Source organism: Myzus persicae, unplaced genomic scaffold, assembly GCF_001856785.1.
Source record: "Myzus persicae strain clone G006 unplaced genomic scaffold, MPER_G0061.0, whole genome shotgun sequence".
Taxonomy (NCBI): domain Eukaryota; kingdom Metazoa; phylum Arthropoda; class Insecta; order Hemiptera; family Aphididae; genus Myzus; species Myzus persicae.
The window spans coordinates 247,351-270,270 of NW_019103164.1; the positions used below are offsets into that span (position 1 = coordinate 247,351).

At 34.9% G+C, this 22,920-nt stretch overlaps 1 protein-coding gene across 1 annotated transcript in view; it reads left to right on the plus strand.

Annotated features, from left to right (window-relative positions):
• Window positions 1–21,735, plus strand: part of LOC111033918 (G1/S-specific cyclin-D2-like) — a 41,373-nt gene extending 19,638 nt beyond the window's left edge. Inside the window, exon 4 of the mRNA XM_022314875.1 lies at window positions 21,291–21,735. Within this exon, the coding sequence (XP_022170567.1) occupies window positions 21,291–21,586 (296 nt within the window). The 3' untranslated portion in view covers window positions 21,587–21,735. The remainder of the gene's footprint in view (window positions 1–21,290) is intronic.
• Window positions 21,736–22,920: the final 1,185 nt, after the last annotated feature.

Below are 22,920 nucleotides of genomic sequence, written 5' to 3' on the forward strand. Positions count from 1 at the left end.
TGCTCTGTGGTGTCTCATAACCATAAGTTTATCATGGTATTATATTGTGTTTTATGTTCATTGTCGTCTGTGCTGCTGCATCGGAGTACGGTTTACCGGCACTTAATTACGTCATCCAACAGGTCACTTGTGTACAGTGTTTACCCAGCATTTATCTTCTTACTTGTTGCTTCCTTTTTTTATCGATCGTAAAAATACGCGCATACCTATTACCTACGAAGTGATAAACTTTATTGTTATTAACAAGACCCAAGTCGGCGGCGTCCGCTTAATGATATAAAGCTATAAAAAAAAAGGAAAAAAAGGGTACGTATGTACCATTTACGGTTAGATTATTACATGGGGGTCGTGCGATCGGAGATTATACAGATAGAAAAAAACAACACTGTTCAAAAAAATTATTATGGCGGTTTTATTTAACCTTGATGTAGCGGAAAGGCGTTAAAATTATCACGCTGCACTATTTCAGCACCATAATGTTACTCAACTTGTCATTAAAATATAGATATCTCATTTAATCCTCCTCACCCCGTGAGTGTCGCGACCGCCCTATTTATGTGCAGCTTACACACAATAATATTCATAAGACACAAAACTTTTAATCGTCTAAGTGGGAGGTATTGCAATTCAAGAAGAAGCAATCTTAGCTATTATTTACACGGTTTTCACCCATCTTTCAAATATCGACGTCAGTAGTTCTAATTTCAAAAATAATTGTTGTACATTTATGAAAATACTTGCCGGTTACCAATTAAACGTCAAATTACAGAGTATGTTGACTCGACATTATCGAAAATATTAAATCTCTATCAAGAACGATTTTAAATGTACTTAGAAGATAAAATTCAAAATTTAGATAGTCGTCTTTCATTATTTGCATAATTTATAAAAAAAACTACTTGTTAAAGAATTCAATATTATTAACTATACTTGTATATACACATACGCTCATTATTTAATTCTAAATTTAAACTATGAGCATACTTTAAAAAAAGAACGGTAGTATACTCTTATGTACACTATATTATTTAGGTAACTTTATTGTTGATAAATGAAAATCGAAGTTTTTTATTAAGCACATGGTCTATACTCTGTATAATAAATGAAATCTATAATCTCATCAGAAGTATTCATTTACATTTTACAAAAATATTAATTTATAAACTATTGGAATTTGTACACACACATATACGTGCATGATATACATACGTATAGATGATAATATAGTATAGGTATGTCCCATTTAATTTGTCAATTATTGCTGTCCAATGACAAAATTTTTTTTTCTATGATGCTCTATACTTCTGTAGTCTATACCTTGTTGTGGTTGTTCAATTAATTGATTGTTATAAGAAAACTTAAAATATTGTTAATTATGTGTAGCGTAAATTTTACTTGAGAATGATTATGTGATCTATGTAAATGCGATTGCTATTGTTATAATAATATCAGTTAGTAAATTTCGTAATTTAGGTAAATAAAAAACTGATGACATGATTTTTTTGAAACTAAAATCGCAGCTGTCCCGTTGTAAGATTTTAGAACTGTTAGCGGTTACCTGTCTATACCCGGAAGGGTTGATGTATAAATACAGTTTTCTTTTGCGGGTAAACAATAGGTCTATAAAAACCCTCCACATTATCTTTTTCACGATGTCCTGCTGTTCTCAGGGTAAATAAACTATCCAACTATACTCGTATATGTATAATAGGTACGCGCTGCATATTATATGGATATATTACAATATCAAAAAAAAAAAACAACCTCGTAGCTTTTTTTAATTGTAACGAATGGCCAATAACGGTCTTGGGGTCTTCCACATAATTCGTCATAACCGCGACACACACGAGAGCGGCCCGCTTTGTGTTCTGCACTTGGATTAGCATAATATTTCCTTTCGTCCTCGTCCGCACCTGACCCCTCCCCGCGCTCGGCATTGTCCTGCGACGAGAACCCCTCGTCACCCTCGGCTGCAAAAGAGCTCCGGCCCGAAGAAGACAACAAAAACTTATTCTACAATATTCTATACTCCTCGTCGTATACATCATACCATATACCGTCCCCGGTCACCGCCGCATGCAAATTAAGTCCGTTACCCCCTTGTTCTGCAGTGTATAGCTGCAGTAGCTATATATACATATATAGGTCTGGTGATGCCGCAAAAATCCGTTTAAAGGACAGCAGCAAAGGTCGCATGTCGGGCCAATCGTTTGTCAAATCTGTCTTGACACGCACTGTTTGCGTCCAAATATGACTCTGGCAAACGAGTTAGTCCGGTCCATTTGCCGCGGGACGACGCTAATGTGTATTACGGCCGATGGTACATGCAGATTACGCGTGTGATTGATTGTTTTCAATTGTTTACGGCCGTTGGACGCTCTAGTGCCTTTGGATTCCCATAGACATCAGCAGATACCTAATAGATACAGCGTAGCGGTAAAAACGAGGTCGAATATATTGATCCACAGAAAAAACGGTTAAGTCCGCTCAGCGATGATCACTCGAAATAAAAATACGTTAGATAAAATATTATCATATATCTACTACGGTGCCATGCTGCGCTGCAGTGTATAACAACCGTAAGACGAGTCTTATAGGAGCCACCCCCATCGTCGACGACGTTCTCGTGTATACATTTATTTTTATGTTAATTGGCGGTTTTGCGCACACAATACGAACAATCGGAATAACGAGACTCGTCGTGTTCGGATTTCAATTCTCATCGGTATAATATATTATATACGTGTCCGCATTTATACCTTGTACATGTGTAATGTGTAGGTATATACCTTTTACATATGAGACGTGATGTGTGTGTTTTCGGGGGATGTTGGTCGAGAACACGCTTATTAGTATGGACCCTGACACGGCGGCCGCGGAAGACAAAGACATAGATATATACAGATAGACGTGTACAGACATCGTAAAAATAAATCGTTAAAAAATTCGCACAACACAATTGGTAGGCGGCGAATATATTTTATTTGGAGGCGGCGGCGACGGGTTGGGAATTGGAAAAAATAACCGTTGTAACAATAAAAAAAAGTATAATAATAACAATAATAATTATTAACATGGAAGCCGAAGGGGTCTGAGTATCCAGACGGTACCTATATAGTGCAGTTGTATACAGTGTTATGCAAAATTCCACCCCCTCGACGGAGACGGTGGCTATGGCAGCGGCAGCGGCGGCGGCGGCGGCGACTACTGCCTGAGAAAAAAAATCTCAGACTACACTTATAATATATATATTATAATATTGTATAACAGCAAGGTATATGTAGGTAGTAGTTACGCCTATATGCGTTCAACAACCCCTTTATTGTGATTATCATTTATTGACCGGAGGTCAGCTTGGTGAAAAAAAATTATACATATATAGAGCGTAATATACGGGAGAGCAGACGCGAACAGAAAGGGCGCGTCGGAGAAGAAAAATATAGTGAAAACCGGTCCGCGGGTGCTGAGGGATGACGACGCGGCGTCGGGTTTTTTGCTCTCCCCGCGTCGCTCTCTATATTTTGGTGGACCCTTCTCTCTCTCTCTCTCTCGTCTCCAGGGCGCCGCCGCCGCCGCGGTCGTCGACGCGTAGACGGAAAATACCCCCCTCGAACTTCCTCCTCCCGCTCCCGGGGCGGCTAGACGTCTGGGACGACGACGGCGGCGGCGGGATTCGCATCACCGCGGCTGTACCACCACCACCACACCTCCGCCGCAGCAGCCGCCGCCGCCGCCACCGTCGACGTCGACGCGTCTGACGCGACGGCGGCGGCAGCTGCGTGCCCATTGTTGTTTGTGTTCGCGCGCGATCGCTAGATGATCCTTTTCCCATCACCTGGCCAAGCGCGTATAATATAATATAATAAACGTAGTACGTAGTACGTAGTGCGTAGTACTATAATATAACATTAAAGTGTGTATAGGTATACGTCCCTCGCGGTATTTACCCGACCGGAGGAAAACGCCAGTGGCATATTTCGCGCCATTCATTCTCCCGCGCGCGGTCGTGTCGGCGACCGTCGGACCGTCCCGCGCGCATCGGTACGAAACATATCGGTTATTGGTATTTCGTATTATTGAATAAAACAGAATTGGGAATAATTCACGTTGTCCTGTGAAAATTATATTAATAATTGATTTAATTTCGTTAGTTGCGCGTTGCTTTGTACGATTGTACATATTTTTTGTGTTCCGCCAGTATTGTACTATATATTTTCTTATTCATCCAAATTATTTTTTATTAAATTAAATATTAACATTTTAGAAAAAAATACAGTCATTTTCAAAAACTGTACAAATACAATCGATAAAATGTATCCAAGTCAACTTGGGCACGAATGCTTAAATACAAATGACTGAACCCAAAAATGAAAATAAATTCTGTTTAGAATTTATCCTGTATACCGTGTACGAGTACATAAAAGATGGACTACCATTACTGAATATTTGATTATGCAACTTTGCTTATAAAACCCTGGGACACATATTATTAAGTAACCTTGGCGACTAACGAAGAATTATAATTGTATATTAAATAGTAATTTAGAATCTCAATGTAGGTACCTTAATAATAATAGGTTATACACTATCAAAATTATTGGTCAATTTAGTCATGAATCATGATATATAATTACTAGGGTTCGGATTTCTTAGCAAGAAAGTATTTATAAATGCCATTTTTGGTAATTTTCTGAGTTAAAAAATTCTAAAATATAGGTAGTAACTATAAAAATTAAAAATTATACAATACTAACATTTTATAGTGAATTTTCATTGTATATTTTTGGACATGAGTTGAGCGATATTGTATTTAATTATTTATGTTACCAAGTGATGTAACACTGCGGTTTTATGTATTACACCAACTGTGTGTATTTTTAATACTTTTCGGTAAATACCTTAAGAATTAAAATTAACATTAGTAATTTTTATTCCTATTTATATAATTATTATTTTATATATTTCTACAAAATGGTACAAAAGCCAACAATTATCGGCCATACAAATATTATTTGATGTAGTTGCTTAGTTGTTATGACTTATGATTTATGAATGACCATGTTTTTCTCATACTGAATATTTCTATGAATGTCTCCATCTTTCATTAGTTTCTAGTAATTATTTGGTGTTTTTACTTTTTGGAAATCAAATCTGATCTCGGAAGTGAACGTTATTATTATAAACAAGTTAATATTATTGTTACCATGCCAGCGGAAATGGACGATAATTTTAGAGTTCACAGAAATGACCAAACCTATTAATATAATTCAACTAAACAAAATACTTATTAAATATAATTGTGATGATAATATAGCCGGATATGTATGAGTATCACTACTACTGATAATGTTAACTTAGGTACGTATTCTCTAGAAATAAAAAATGATAAGGAAGTTGAAATAATTTTAATGATCATACATGAAAAATATTACATCCAATAATAGACATTTCATTAGTTTTATTATTATTACTATAAGTATGTGTTTATCGATTTATATTATAATATTTAAATAAAAGAAACGTTAAATATTAATCTATGACACTTTAAATTTGAACTTTATATTATTTTTATAATCGTTATTATTATTTGATTGACGTCATTCGTAATTCACTTTTGATAGAATATTTTTGAGCTTTTCGTTTAAATGTTTGAAAAAAAAATCTTTGTACATAAACATATTATGATAAATTTAAAAGTTCAAACAACTAAAATAAGCATGTTCTTTAAGTTATGTTCGTATAAATTTATTAATTGCTTCATGTTCAAATGCTAAAACAAAGAATGAAACTAGAAAACTATTTAAAGGTGGTTAATTCATTAAAATCTCGAATACAATTTCACTAACATGTTTACATATCAGTAGTATAACATCCGACTTGTTTATTTCTCCATCAATATGATTGATAATATTTGTTTGTTTTATTTTGAGTCTTAATCAATATTTACACAACAAGTTTAAAGTATAATATGTGTTAAGTATGGCGGAAACAAGCCACCAGTTGATGACACTTTCTATTATATATGTTTATGATTATCACACCATTTATACTCAAATTTCTATGGCTTATGCTTATACGAGAAGTATCAGGGTTTATAAAGAGGATAATTTTTGAATTACGTAGTGGATTTAGATGAGATTATAAACGACTATGGAATCTCTTATAGAAATGTTTAGCTTCTTCGAATTATATGGTATTCATTTTAAATATATATGTAATGTTAAGTTTGAAACGCTATACGTCGGAGGGGTCATTAATTAGTTTTCTGAAGGTTATGTAGTGAAAAGATTGAATTTTAATTTAATATTATTTTTTTGCATTTCCTAACAATTGCTAAAGTCCGTATTTGAATCTAAACTAATCTTAGTCTATAATTTTATTATTATTATTTTGAGAACATTTTACCGTTTGCACTGGAATTCTTCAAACGTTCAACGGACATTTGTATTTCGGTAGACGCAACAACATTAAATTATATCGACAGATTCCTGCAGTAAGCATAGTAGTGAAGTATTCGGCATTTTTCGTTGTGCTCATCGGTGCTAAAACCCTTGCTAAAACCGTTCGAGGATCTCTTTTTGTTTTTCAAACATTTGAATAATCGGTTTCTAATACCTATATGGCGAAAAGCGTCGATCTCAAGTGTGCCTAGCAGTAAGTGGGCTAATACATAAACGAATATTCTCTACTCGAAAAACCCGTCGGACCGTAAAAAATCGCATATTAATCGTTTTTCTGGCCGTGAACAAACAACCCCATTATCGGGTGTGGCGGTGGCGGCGGCGAAGTCGTATATTGGTTTCACAACCCTTTTTTTTCCTCTTTCCCTTCCCATGTATAACTGCGCGACGACGACGACCAGGCCACTCCAAACGCGCCAAGAATACACGTCATTATTGGCGCACTCGAGACCCCCGTCGTCGCCGCGGGAGCTGCGACCGTGTCGAAAATAATATAATAACAATAAATGCTAATACCCCGTGCGTGTACCTATATTATAATAATATAATATTATATCGTGCGGCTGCGCACCCGGGAGAACGTCTTGCGGTTTTCGCCAATAACCGAAAATCTCGTTCCATCGATCGGCCCCGGGGCGGAGTGATTTTTGTCTGAGGAGGGGATGTGTGTCGATTGTATAAAATTGAAATACGTCTCGCAGACATTCTTTTTCTTCCAATCGCGACACCGAAATACCGCGTGATGCGGTCCTGTAGGTTGTAGATACCCAAGTCATCGTTGTTATTATTATTATTACTAAAATATTTTCTGCAATACCACAAAAGTAAAGTAACTCAGTTCACGGAAAGAAAATTTTACAAGAGTTATACGTTCAAGTACCTGTATTTTATATTATATTTATGTTATATTTCATTAAAGGTTTTCGGTCAAATATTTTATTGCAAATACATAGGTATTTATTATCATTTATTTTTAAAACTCTTTCAATAACAGTATATAATAACTTATCCTTATGATATGACTAACAAGAACTTAATATTTAATAATAAAACTTAAAAAATAAATTTATAAGACTTACCACATACTTTACCATAATATGCTACTAGTTGCTACTAGTATGCTACAATTACAGTTTATTTGGCTAGGCCTAGGACCACCTATGTTTAAGTTACTAACCTTCAAAACGATTAAACAAAAATAATAAGTATTCCAATTCTAGACCCAATTCATTATTTAAAAAAATTGATTTACTTTCTTAACTATTCTGTGGTACTGTTTTCAGGTCGCACGTCCGTTGTTGCGAGTCTTATTTGATAAACGTCGACAACGAAGGTCTACATAATCCTTTATGTCCGGACTATCAAATAATGAAATTTTAAAGATCGAATTCTTACGCGTTTTGATAAATAGTATTATTTTTGTTTTCATATTCGTCGCGTACCTATATGAAAAGAGAGAATGTTTGATAAGTCGAAATCATATAAATTATAATCTTTTATGATTTCATAAAAAAAAAATCACGAATTGAAACTAATTTTATTTTAAGAATTGTTGTCAATTATAATTTTTACAAACGTGATTCTTTAAAAATAAAATTGTAATTATTACTTGTGGTTTTTCAATGTCACACTCTAGTCTAAAACTAATTTGTTACTTGGTTTAAAAATTGAATATTTTTACATTTATGCGTATATAGTCCGAACTCGTTATATCTTGATGGTGTCGTGTCTCGAACTGTTTTGTTAACGCTTACGAATTACGATTCGCTTAATTAAATATTTTACTCTCCGACCGTCTGAAACATATTCGATTATTATTTAACAATTGGCTGGGGGGACACATTGCAGAGGATTCCCCATTTAAATATTTATCCGTTTCCTCGCAGTGCATTGTGTACGAAAACCTAATTATTTATCCCTATGATGTCAGGGGGTAAGGCCCAGAATAAGAAGAACTGTTTTTTCTACCCTTTTTTTTAAAGGCTTGCTTTTTTTGTCCGTATTTAATTCCCATGGAGAAAAAAAATACTAGTTAAACAATGTACTGGTAATTTCACGTTCGCATGGGGTCTGCTCAGTAGCACCTTTGTGAATGCGAAAAAACAGGCGAGTCTTATATTTTGTAATTAGAAGACCAAAAAATAAAAAAGGAACAAACAAAAAATAATCGTGATTTTTTTTTTCATTTCTTGTTTCTTGTTCGTTTTTTTGCGCCGTTTAACGAAGGAGGTAATATTTTGGATTTCCGTTATCGCGACAGCGGTGTTCATTCCTTCCGCGCATTCACACATGTATACACACGTTGAAACTAGTTTAAGCCATGCAACTACGTATAGTTACGCACATTAATTCTCGTCCTATTCAGTGAAAACCATAGTGTGTTCGTTATGGTTTTTTTCTCCTATTTGTTTGTTTTTATATTCATAAAACATATTATACCAAACGCATAATTATTATTATTATACCTACCACCGAAAATATGTCTGTTTGGAAAAATATCGTTAAACTTGGCAGCGGACAGTTTGTCTTCGAGAAATATAATATATCCAACGGACCGAAAATTAAAAAACAAAAAACTTCACCAACTGTAAACGACATTTGGTGAATTCGTTAGCATTTCGTCAAGACAATCATTATTTTTTTTCTCTGAATTCATTAGTGGACGTAGTTACACATATTATAATATTATGTGCTATATATTTCCTTAATGCTTAGTGCGTTGTCTTTTTATATAATAATTAACCCCATCGGAGGAGTGTGTATGGGACCATGAAGAGAGAGACACGCGCGTGTGCCTCGGAATAAACAATTACCCGATGGAAAACAATTGACACCATATGTCGCTGGACGTTTTATTTTTTGTTGGTTAGACCGCCCTGGACTTCGAAACCGAGCTGTTATGCTATTCGGATAGGTAGTTCGACAAAATTCCATAAGACAAAATTCGAGTCTTCTGCGAGTGCCCGAGTCATGATATAGTGGTTCCTATAACCACAGTCCATGTTATAGTATTCGTTAAATGTTTAATACAACAGTCTACATGTTGACACAAATAACCTTTCTCGGAAACGATATTGTGAATTGGTTGAAACTTAAAATAATGATTACAATATACTTTTGTATATAATATATGCGCCTGTGTGTGATAATGTCGTTTTATACTTTTAAATGTTTACATTGCGATGCAAGACTTCCGTCAACCTTCTCCGAACCAATAACATAATCTTTAGATATACAGAAAACTGTTTATTTTAACGAGCTACAAATTACATTTCCTTAAACCCAATTTTCGCATAGGTACCATTAATTTGATCCTTATTTGAAACGTGTGGTAGTCAACATAATATTATTAGATCTGTTCTACTACAATAATCATTCGTAATATTAGAACATGGTTGAACTGCTGTTGTGGCCAGAAACCTTTTTTTCATACCATAACATTATATAGCATTGGTGGCTATATTTATTTATTTTTTTGTTATGTTAAATTCACAACAAGTGGACTTCACACCACCCGTAATTATCCACGAAAACGTTTTTGCGTGGGACAAACACAACTTACGGAGGCAGTAATTCACTGAAGCACCAAATGTTCACAATACATGAAAAAAGAGCTTATTGAATGTATATGTATACTAAAATAATGGAACAATTTTTAAAATCACATTGAATTAGTATTTAAATATAGGTACCTATTAGGATTTAATTTAATTTTAATTCCTCTCGGAATTTCGTTAAAATTGCCCACATCAAACCCCTTAAATGGCGGTTGTGTGGCATCCTCAACTCAAGTATATAATACTGCAAAGATATTTATCGAGGTCACGTATTAGCAGCGGCGATGTTGTTGATGTCATCGTCCAGGTTTTTTCACGATTGTTATTATACTACTTAGCAGTAGTATTACAGTGCCTATATTATATATAATAAAACGAGACGTCTGAAAATTGCGCAGTTCTCGCGAAGGACGGCCGGCTGGTTTAATGCGTTACGGGATATTATAACAGTTGTGCCGTTAACCCGGTCGTGGTCGTAGTCGTCGGTCGATTCCCCGTTCATGTCTTGTCAAAGGATGTATTATGTAGCTGCAGCGCGTCTAGCATGGTACCTATAATAGTAATTACGGTTTTACGGAGGATATACGTATAGTAATAATAATAATAATAACGTGACTTAGATAGGGTAAAAAAAAAAACAATGCATTAGTCGATGTGCCTATGCTGATAACGTGTTAACGATATAATAATATTATAGCGTACGTTGTGCAGCTGACGGGCGGAAGGAGAAATTATTGCTTTTGCAGGGCGACAGGTTGGTGGTACATAAATTAATATGTTCTTTTAAATTTATAATAGTAAAAACAAGTGCGTAGGCTGTCGAATTTTTTACCATCATAAAGTTATAAAAAGGTCCATTGCGACAACGTAAACAAACTGCACACCTACCATACATTATAGCACATAGTCGTAGACTAGACGTCTTGTGCCAGGGTGTGACCAAGTGCGCACCCTCGAAAAAATCCTTATTGGTTATATCATCTAGATTTATATTTTATAATATTCTTTATCTCAGTGGTTAGTGTTCATGCTTTATGCATAAAATCATTAACAGCCAAATATTAATATCAGGAAATTATATTTGTGCATATTATACAATAATAATATTGCTTGTGCACCTTAGTTGACGAATACCTTTGCAGTGATGCTACGTAACACTCTACTACACCACTACATTAAAGGTAATAAAATTAATAAAAATACAAAAAATACATTTTATTAATCATGAACTTATATTTTGCCTAATTTTGTTAAATATTTAATTTTATATGATAACATTATTTTAAACCAATTATTTTAAGTAAAAACAGTTTTTTTATATTAAATTGATTTATTGTTTTTACTTAAATTAAATTATAATCGCATTATAAATTATTAAGATTGGTATAATAGTAGCAATTTGTATAAAAAATATTAAATATTCGTGTACAAGGTAAAATAATTATGTTATCGTTTGACTTAAAACCAATACTAATACTATAATAATATTGAAGTTATTATTAGTGTTATGGCCTAGGAACAGCTTTTGAAATTAAAATACCCGCAAAAAAATCGTAAAATAAAATTCTAAATAATATTACATTGGTATAAATTCGTCGACAATACTATTTAGATAGGTACCTAGATTAATAGTATTATTATTATATAATATGTTTTAATCTCTTTCTAAAATGTACTTCTAATTTAACGGTCTTTTACTCGTTTGAGAATCGATCTCCCGTGTGGATTGTCGGTGTTTTTATTTTTGTTCTGTCTAGCGATTATTTTAGCTCATAATATACGTCTCGATAAACGGCACGAATGATCGAATTTATCGGTAATAATCCGTACCAGTAATACGAAAAATCGGTTGCACCCCATCGGCGGCGGACCCCTTCACATGGGTGTATATTTCCTCGCGAGCTCTTTTACACTCTTGTCTTCTCGATCGTTCTCTTCAAATATGGGTACTATACGCGTGTGCTGCCGAGTGTGTTTTTTTAAAAATCACATTCACATTTATATGCTACCTCCTTGTATACAAATTGTTTTCCGCGGGTATAGGTACTAGTAATAGTAGTAATAGTAATAATAAAATCGAATCAGCTGTCCAGCCAATCGGAACTAACTGATTTTTATTGCTAACCGGCGAGTTATGATTATTCGTGTCTTGTGCCGGCCGTGTTTGTGTTTATCGTCCTGCGAACGTTTTTCCTATATCGATAAATATCATTTTTACGACCGGATTTGTCCGGAACCACAATTCAATTCAATATATAGTCGTGAACCATGATAATGATGATATACGGAAATCTCGTTAAATATCAACGCGATTATGAACCGTTTTAAAGCATTCACGACAATCATCGCGTAGAATAATATAATATGTGCCATAGAATTTAATTCCGTTACAAAATAACCTTACCTATACGCCGCCCGACATATCATGAAAAAAATAAAATAAATAACTGCGTGCCGTTTATGCTAACGGAATGTCATTAATTTAAAAAATGTGTGAAATTCCATACTGTTATTATAATCCGGCGATTTTATTTGGTTTAAAGTCCTATTTAACAATATTATACCAACATCGCTTTACATTATAAACTATACATTTTCTTTCTTAATATAATACTATGTATTTTTTTGTAAGTAGCAGTGGCCGTTTTGAGGAATACGATTTGTAAATATAAAAAAATAATCTATGGCAATAATATTAACAGTAGATATTAATATACATTATGGGCGCAACTGACAATAAATTAATATAGTTAGCTAACTTGGTCCGGATTCAGGATTTAAAGATCAAAATTTCATATTTTGAAACTCTGAAGAGTTACAAAATTGTATATCACAAGTTCCAATCACAGGGTATATTGTTACTCGGTCTGTGACTAAAAAGGAAATAGGCATTTTGCGAAGAAGTTCCCTAGTAAATGTTTTTCGCAACGACAATATTATGATAGGGCCATATGCCAACTAGTCCATAAACTACAGGGGTCAAATAATACATAATATAATGACGGTTGAAAGTTTAATTTTTTTTTAAAAAGTGTGCTTTTATTTCCAATGGAGGCACACTTACATATTTTATGTAACTGTCCCTGCAAAATCACATGGCCTTACAACTATAATCATGTATGATTACTTGTTCTAATCAATTTTTAATCTAACATTTTTTTTTATGTTTTCATTTTAAATATAGTTACTGGAAAAAATTTTTTTTTTTAAGTTGTTACACAGTTTTATTTTCTATAGCGTGGTGTACCCTTTACTAAGCATCCATGCGTACTCTGGGTGTATTCAGTGTTATACTTTACAATAGTTAGTCGATATATATTTGTCAGTGTCATTTTTCTATATTGCATTATATACAGCAGGTAGTATCAAAGATATAGGTTAGGTTAGTTGTATTATATTATTAGTACGTCCGAAGTATAAATGTCTACATTTATACATGTATGTATAGTAATAAGTTGTCGTGTATGGCCGTATAGGGTATGTAATAATATTTATTATTTATATACTTTAACGGTCTATATGATGTTATAATATGTTGAATTACGGGGTTTTTCGATTTGTCACACACGCGTATAGCAAAGGGAATTCGGTCCGAGTTAATCCTTTCCTCGGGGGGTGACCCTTAATAAATCTCGGAGGTATATAATATGATGATGGAAGTCAGTCGAATTCGAAGGTCTTACGTGTATATATACACGTATACTTCTCTTTATAATATGTATACACATATAATAAAAAAATATATAACGCAACGACGCTATCGATCAGCGCTTATTGATTCCTCTCGCCCATTGTATAACATAATAAATAATAATATATGTCTCGCAAGACTGCTGCCTTACGTATGAGTTACGCAAAGATCGTGGCTCGTGGCACCGTCGACCCTGCTTATATTCTTTGCGCGAACAATACCCCCGAAGATTTTCGCCCTTTTCAAGGAAGGAAACATCTGCTATTTTATTTTATACTTATATTGTACATTTTTTTGTCATTTATTTTCACAAAAAGAAATCACGATTTTTATTCATTTTCGTATTATTATTATTTGTGTCTCCCCCAAAAACAGTCGACGGGGCGGCCAGGTGTTGCTATCGTTCGCTATATATGTTATGTACGAGCCGCAGCTAGTCGCGCAAGACCGATACAGTTACATAGGTACTATATACTACCACGGCTATGTATCTACATGCATACCCATAATTGTATATACTACCTGTATATATATATATAATTTGTGTATTACATATTATGTACTGCGTGGTACTTCCTGGTTCCGGGTATAGACCAACGAGGATAAGGATCTATATGGTCCGTGGAGGGTGTGGGGGTGAGGGGGAACGCCACCGGTCGATACGAAAAATCCGTTGGGAGCTTGTGCGCGCCTATAACTTTAACATCAGCTGCAACACAGGCCGCTACGGGTGGGACGCCTTGCCCACTAATATAAACGAGTTTTTATCATGAAAGTAAAATCTGTCGGAGTGGTAACTATACATAATATACACGAGTAAATTTCATTTTTGTGTCGAAAATAAATATTGTATTATAATATATGCATAGTAATAATAAAAGGTGTACCGCCGACTTTATATTATATTATTGTACACAGTGCATCGGATACAGAAGGGACTCCTTATTATTGCGTACATCTAACTATCGCGCATTGTGTATGTTACGTAGTACGTACCTTACTTATATTGTTTGCGTCGAAGGTGTGGGAAAATATGATGTACGAATAAAAGACATGACTGGTCACAAAACAGGGCAGCTCGGTTTTGCAGTCGTCGGCGGGCGGTGCAGGGCTGGTTTACAAACGTGTGTCGACAGGCCGAATTGAATTGATATGTTTTATATTCACATCAATGATGTAGGTACCTATAACATTACTTGTATTGTGGTATTCGGGTGGGTTTCCGAAGAAGAAAAAACAATCTATATTATACAAAAATTGGACCGACGTCGTGTTTTGAGTGGCATGGCTTGGCATCCCCGGTAATATTCATATAGATAATAAAGCAATGGATGTGTGATATGTACCCTGCGGCCTATAAACGGATATGTTGTGTGCCAGAAGATACACTATAGATGAACTATAGTATTTTTTATTGATGTTAATTATTTATAACCGTATTTCAATAGCCACTCTTATTTATGGTTACCAGTTCCTTTTCGGTCATAAACATCATCTATTGCCTGTCAATTTATTTAATATCTACTAAGGTAATATAGTATAAATAGATTATTATTGTTAAGCGTTTACAGGTATGTCCATATTATGCAAATATTATATTATCTGAATCTACCGCCCGTGTTGTGGTTACTCGCACGTTCTAATCGTAATAATCTAAACATATAGGTATTAAAAAAAAACCAATTATTTAATAAGTATAATACACCGTAATCCATCGATCGCGTGCTTAGTGATTGAGCTATGCGGGGTCGACCGTCTATATATTTAAATGTAGTGTAAAATGATGGTAATCGAGTATAATATAATTACAATAATATTATTGATGTGAAGAAAATAATTCGTAACGAGGCGAGTTTGAAATTCCGTCTCAATTTTGTTGAAACCGGAATTCTTTCGTATTATGTTTTTTTACTGGCGACAGCCCACGAATATCGACGATCCGCGAATGGAGAGCGGCAACTCTATAGTTTCGGCAACTCACGAAAATATTATATGTAGGTACCTACAACGCTCTTTGTGAGTGTAAAAAATATGAAAATATTTCTCGTTGTTTTTACGCAACGATTGCCGGAGAAGAATGAGACTTGTTCGAGAGTAAGAAAAACGTGCCTTTTGCGCTGCAGGGACTATACATCGCGGGGTACACAATACAATATTATAATAGGTACCATATAGGCGATCGCGCGAATTCCAATTCGCTCGCGCGTTTGTGTGTTGCGCCTATTATTATTAATATTACCATTATATTATTTGCTTTCGTCTTTCGCAAACTCGCGTGTATATTGTCGAGGGTCGCTGATTCTATGATTTTATTATTATAATGTTTTCTCGACGGCTGCGGTGGTTCTCCTTGTCGGGATTTCGACATTTCACGTGCACGTGTACCTACGTTTCATACAACAATATAATACGCGTTGTAATGTTTACTTAATAATAATAATAATGTCATCTTGTTCGCGGTCTCCCAAATGAATGACTCGCGGGCGGCTGGCTGCCGGCCGACCAGACTCCTTTGCAGTAGCGGCGGCGGCGGCGTCGGTATTATAATATAATCGATAGCGAAGAAATGCCGGCTGAGGAACCACCCGTCGTATTGTAGTAAGAAAAATGAATGTCGTACACGTGGTCTGCATCTTAGGCCCTTAGGGAAGAGGGGTCGTGAGGATGCAATCATAGATAGGGTGACCAGACGTCCGGCACATTAGGTGCGTGATTGTACACTTTTTAAATCTGCGTTCCCCTCTTCGAATGGTCCTGCTATTGTCCCGCATCCACGAAAATTGAATATTTTAATTTTTATGTAAATAAATATTTCACCGCATGTGTAATATAATGGTCTATGGTTTAAGCTAATACCATTTGAGGTTGTGTCCGCTATCATTATTTAATTATTAACTATGACGTGTTTTAGTTTAATGATAATTACATTATAAACACTTATGCGTATAATAAGTTGTATCTAAAAGTACAAGATACAATAGAAGTATCGGTAATTTTCAACACTTGTATAGTATATAACTTTTATATTACACAAGTGTCCCACTTTTGGACAGAAAAATTATGGTGACGCTTTCTGAACCGTATTTATGAGCGGGAACTGTAATTATTTGAAAAGCATTCATTCGAAAACGCATTCGTTGGAAATTAAGCCATTGGCAATATTATTTTATTTAAAACGTGTATTTTCGGAGTATATTGTATTAGCTTAGAAACGTATACTTTCGGAAATGTAAACCATAACCCAATAATAAACGTTTCCAACGAAACATTTTCCAAGAATATAAGTTTCTAAGCAATGACGAATCCGACACAATGTCTTTTAGTGCATTACGAATTTACGAATTACAATTCCAACATAACATATTTCCAACTGATTTCAATTCCAACTATATACCAATTATGTAAATTAATTAAAACACAATTCTAATAAAATATTTTTCCGATGGTATATATTTCAATAGAAATACGTTTTACGATGAAAAATGTTCCAACTTTTTATGCTCGCCGATAAAACAGGTATAGTTGATATATTTTTTTGGACTCAATTAGGCATTATTTGTCGGACCGAATTCGTTGTGAATTTGGGTCCGTGGGGCTCAAACTGCAATGTGTCCGACCAGACGACAATGTCTGTCAGACGATCCTTCCCCTCTGGGCCACCACCACCCCCGCCTTGCAACAGTGAAGACGACGGAAGGTACACACTCGCACGCGCACCGCACATGGGAAGAACACATGGTACACGGAGTCCATTGATCCTCCGCGCACCTGTCCCCCGCGACCACTGCCGAGTGTCTCGCTCGGTCGTCGTCTTGTCGTAGTCGGCGGTGGCGGTGGAGGCGTGGGCCAATGACCACAGAAGCGCGTGTCCCTCCGGCGGGGTCGTCGACGTGTCCGCGCTGATAATTTACTTAACCGGCCGCGTTGAGGTCAAACTGCATTGCCACGTACGATAGCGGAACGTCACTGCTCCTTCTTCGTCGTCGTGTCCTCCCGTATAGGTTCAATACAATAATATTAATGCTGCTCCTCTGGCCGGACAGATGAATAATATATTTTTCTACAATTTCGCGGTCAACATCTCGTCCTGTTTGGTAATTAGTTTTTTTTATAATTGCGGAGACGCAAATCTCATATCTCGTCCGAAGAAAATTAAATGGTGCATGCACCAAATCCGAAGATTTTCTCTAAAAAACATCATCGCGTCTTCCCTATTGTATTGTGCACGGCTGTGCAAAACATTCAAAACTATAGGTACCCAATTAGTGTTGCTCGCGCACATTGAAATCTTATCAAAAATCAAATCAATTCAAAAATTTGCTTTTTATTTTTTTTTTTTAGAACGGTAAACAATCAGTTATAGTTTATGGAAAAATGAAATTTCCACAAATAGGTGCTCGCTTTTTTGGGAGGGTGTGCACCCATCATTCGAGATTTTGTATAGACGTATGGTGAGTGCACGAACAAAACATTTTTTGTTTTCTGTAGCCACATTTTTATTATTTTAACAAGGGCGTTTAAGACGAAAGTGTACGCATTATAATCCATATCCGTTATGCAACGACGTCATAACACGCAGTTCGAGTCTGTTTTCCCCCTTTTCGTTCCCGAACAAGATATTTAGATATCCTCTCGCGGTGGAGGCGGCCCGCATAATATTCTATAAAAGTATAAACAATATAAGTATAAAAACGGCGGACGTACGTTTTGATGGATGTGCGCGTGGCCGACGACTTGTACTCGTTTTCTAATAATTAAACCAAAAGTAGTACAACAAAACATTGGTTTGCCGCCTTGCCCCGGCGATTGAGCAAATGTCGAAATCTTCCCAACCACTGCACAGACACACGTGTCACCTTACCGTCGTTTGAGGGCATTATAAATTATAATAACTATTTTTATGTATATGTTTATCCGTTACGGGGTGGCCGCGATTATTATGATGTATATTACAAGATAATTGGTGGTGAATCGGCTTATTGAAGTGGCCATATTATAGTTGTTGTGATTTGTTTTTGATTTAAGAATCGACTTTCGTTTTTATAAAGTTTTAATCCTATCCTACCTTATGGCCACTGCTCAAGAGTATTAATTTACGTCTGTCATTTACCAATAACATATTTTTGACAATGATATGCTGACCAGGCTCTCTCCGCCGCATGATTCCCTCGATATTGGACGAAAACTTCAGTCTTTTCCGTGTTTGTATGTGTTGTATACAATATACTACAAGGGAGGTGTTCGTGGTTAGGTTTAAGTATGATGTAGCAAAACATATTCTAGTACATATAAATAATGTTGCGTGATGACGGCCGTGGTGGGGCGCAATGTGTCGCGATCGCACACCGTCGTGTGACCCGCGGAAGGAGACATCTGTAAACGGGTCCCTTCCTACACATATAATAATATTATACTGGCGTGTATTATGCACATCGTTTACAATAATCGTGCGTAGTAGGTACGTCCTCCAATACCCTTCTTTATTATTATTTCTGGTCCATTCATATTTATTTACGTGTCTGGGAACTATAAAAAAACAACAATACTAACCCTTTTTCGTCGGAGCCAGAGACGGGAGTACATTACTAAACAGGTACCTAGGTGCGCACACACTATAATGAAATTCGATTTTTAAACTAATTCTTCGATATTATAATATAAATCGCCCATCGTTCTCTGCAGTGGTGTCGAGTTCGATGAGTAAAATATGTATATTTTTTAACGGTGTGTTTCGTCGTTGTAATTCGTATATTATATTGTACTCGTTCGCCGTTCACGTGTATGATACTATACGTATTAAAAATGGGACGTCTTCGCGCTTTGTGCTCGTCTATACATAATAATAATACAATATAATTATATTTACATACATAATAATACAATATTATAAACGCAATATAACTATTCCGGTTTGGCTATAATACATAATGTATACTATATTTTATATGTAGTCTACATCTGCAGTGGTGCACCCGTGGGTAATACCGCCCCCCTGAACAAATAATATATATATGCTCAATAACATTATTAAATAAGTATAATATAGTACAAGGCAAAAATTAAACTCATTTTATTCAAAATAATGATAATATACAGACATACAGATGATTACAATGATGACAATTATAAAATATAATAGGTCACATAATTATTATGAAAAGACTCAATATAGTTAAAATTAAATGAATCGACTTAGGCATCATTAGCTAATCTCGTACTGTTCTATTTACTCCTGTAGGTGCCGCCAGAATTCAGTTAGTTTTTTGTGTTTGATAATATGTATAATATAAAAAGTCTTAGTATTTCTATTTCGACAACGAGGGACGTACTAATGTCAAATTTAAACAATTCTGAACAGTTGATGTATCCAATTCCAATAGGCAATGACCAATATTGTATTACATAATAAAACCATATGTATCTGTCCGAGTTTAGTGCATTAGTATATTATAATATTATATAATACGAATACGAATTTAATACAATATACTATGCCTTCCCAAAATATATATTTATAACATCTAGTAAAAATTAGAAAATGTCGAGTGTTGCTTTCGAGTAGACACACCCGGTCTGTGCTATATATTTTAGCCATGGTTCAGCTGCCCGTTGCGATGCTAGCCGAAAGAACCGAAACATTTGCCTGCAGCTAAACTTCATATTATTGTGAAAATGAAAACACGCATTTAAAAAATCGTCGTTGACCGCGTACGTTAACATGCAGCATGACACACAATGTTTATACTTCATCAAACGGATTTCGAGCAATATTCCCCCATACAAACACCCCCACCGGTCACGCATTGTGTACAGGTGTTTTGGCGTTCGGGCTATAAAGTATGGCTACTGCAGTACTGTTACTTACTACAATATAATTAACTGACTGCATAATAAATTATAATAATAATTACAGTGTAATATTATAATTTATAAATGTCTATATTATAAATTATTATTGCAACAATAACGATGACGCTATGACGGTATCTACATAATGTAAATAGAAATCGAAATTAAATTTTAGTTATCTCCTGATGTATTTTTGTAATTAGTTTGTAAAAATATAGTGGTTAGGTTTCATATCTACAACTAGTGATTAATTTGTTGTAAACTATCTAAAAATGTATTTTCGGCTCTTTTCCTCGGACCGCAGTTCTATTTAAACATACGTTTTCTAACATTGTTGTCTTCTAAAACGTGATGCACTGTTATGCATAGTAAAATGTTAAACATGTGCTAAAATAAAAACTTTGAGTATACTCACAACGTGAAGTTTCCGTTATTCGAGCTTTTCACAAAAATGGTTTCATTGGGATATAAATTATATAAAGGCATAATGTTTACGTAGTACGCGTACGAATAAACGTTGTTTTCAGTAAAACATTTTTGTGAATATATATTTGTTTACTCTCCGAAGAGTATTGTTTCATATTTAGGTAACCGTTTCGCCGTAAATCCCTGTACTTGCAATTATTATTATTGATTTATTATATTCATATATATAACAACATGATTACGCGCCCAATAATACATTGAATAATCATTAATGACCGTCTTGTTTTGTTTTTCATGTTTCCACAGAACCCGATTTCATAGAGAAAAAACCGTCGGTGATGGCTGCGTCGTGTACGCTGTCGGCCATCCGCGGCATCGACCCTTCAGCAGCCGCCGAGGTGGCCGCCGAACTGTGCGTTCTGTTGGGGTGCACCGCGGCCGAAGTGGACGAACACGTGTCGCTCATCGACGCGCTAGTGGCCAGTACAACGGCCGCGGCCACGCCGGAAAAATCGGAGAACAACAACCCCGCGTCTGAGCCTCCCGTCAAAAAGCCGTACCTCGTGCAGGACTGCGGCTTAACAGGCGGCGGTCGTCGGTAGTGCCGGTGACGCGTCCCGCGGCCACGGCGTTACATGTATGTGCGTTACATGTCGGCGCGGCGGCAAATGCAGGTAAATAAGGAACGCGGTTTTCGCGCGCTTCCATCCACCCGCACCGTCAACAGATTGGTCGACGTATTTTTTTTTTTAATTTTTCCCCCGAGATCCACCCACTGCTAAAGTCGTGTGCCGTGGGTCGGGTTCTCCATTTGGGCCTACGATATTATTATTATTATCCGAAATTATCGATAATAATGGTACGGTTGTCGACTACGACGATGAAGGACAATAATAATATGCGCAAAGCAACCGTGTCGTCGTCACATAATTATTGTAAGATATTTTGTTTTGTTTCTACCTCATGTGAAATAATATATTATAAAATGTATTAATGTGCCACCGCAGGTGTGTTTTATAAATTTTTCTTATTTTTTAATTTTTATTTATTTCCCCCTTCCCAAAAAATTATTAATTTTTTTTTTATTTCTATTATTATTATCATATAATCATCATTAAATGATTTACTTGTTTTTTTCTTTTATTCAACAATCTTATTGTAATAAATGAACTTTTCATTTTTGGTTTTATTATAATATATTATTATGCTTTTTTTTCTATAGCGATCATCGTGGCCACAACCACAAGCGAGGTCCGCTATCTTATTTTGTTAATTAAATATTATTATTATTATTATTATTATTATTATTATTATTATTATTATTATTACATACGTAGGTTATATTATTATATATTTAGTTATACTATTAAAAGAAAAAATGTGATAAATAGTTTTAGATATTAATATAATGTTCTCCGCGGGAGCATATTATATTTCATAGGTTTAAGTTATTATTATCAATATGATAACATTATTCTTCTGTCTTTAGTGTTTTAAGTTTTACATCCCTTATTGTTTATTTTATTTAATCATTAGTTATTTTATGTTTGATCTCTCCTCTTTATATGTATGTAAACGATATGAAAAACGTTGTTTCATTAAAAAAAAATCCAAAAAAAAATCTGATTTGTATATAATATTTTTTTTTCTTATTCATTGATTTTTTTCCCCCGTTGAAGATATTGAATAATTATTAATCATAGTACAAATATGATACGAATTTATTCACAGACTTAGTTAAATATTGTTATAACAATTTAAATGTAGCAGAAATTTTATAGATCTCTTGAACGTGGGCTATTCATATATTATAATAATATTATTATTCGTAAAATTAGTTTTGTGTTATTATTACTAGGTATTAATATTCTTTATATTTTCTTTAGTCATTCAGTAAATCAAATTATTATTTGAGTCAAATAGTAGCTAAATTATT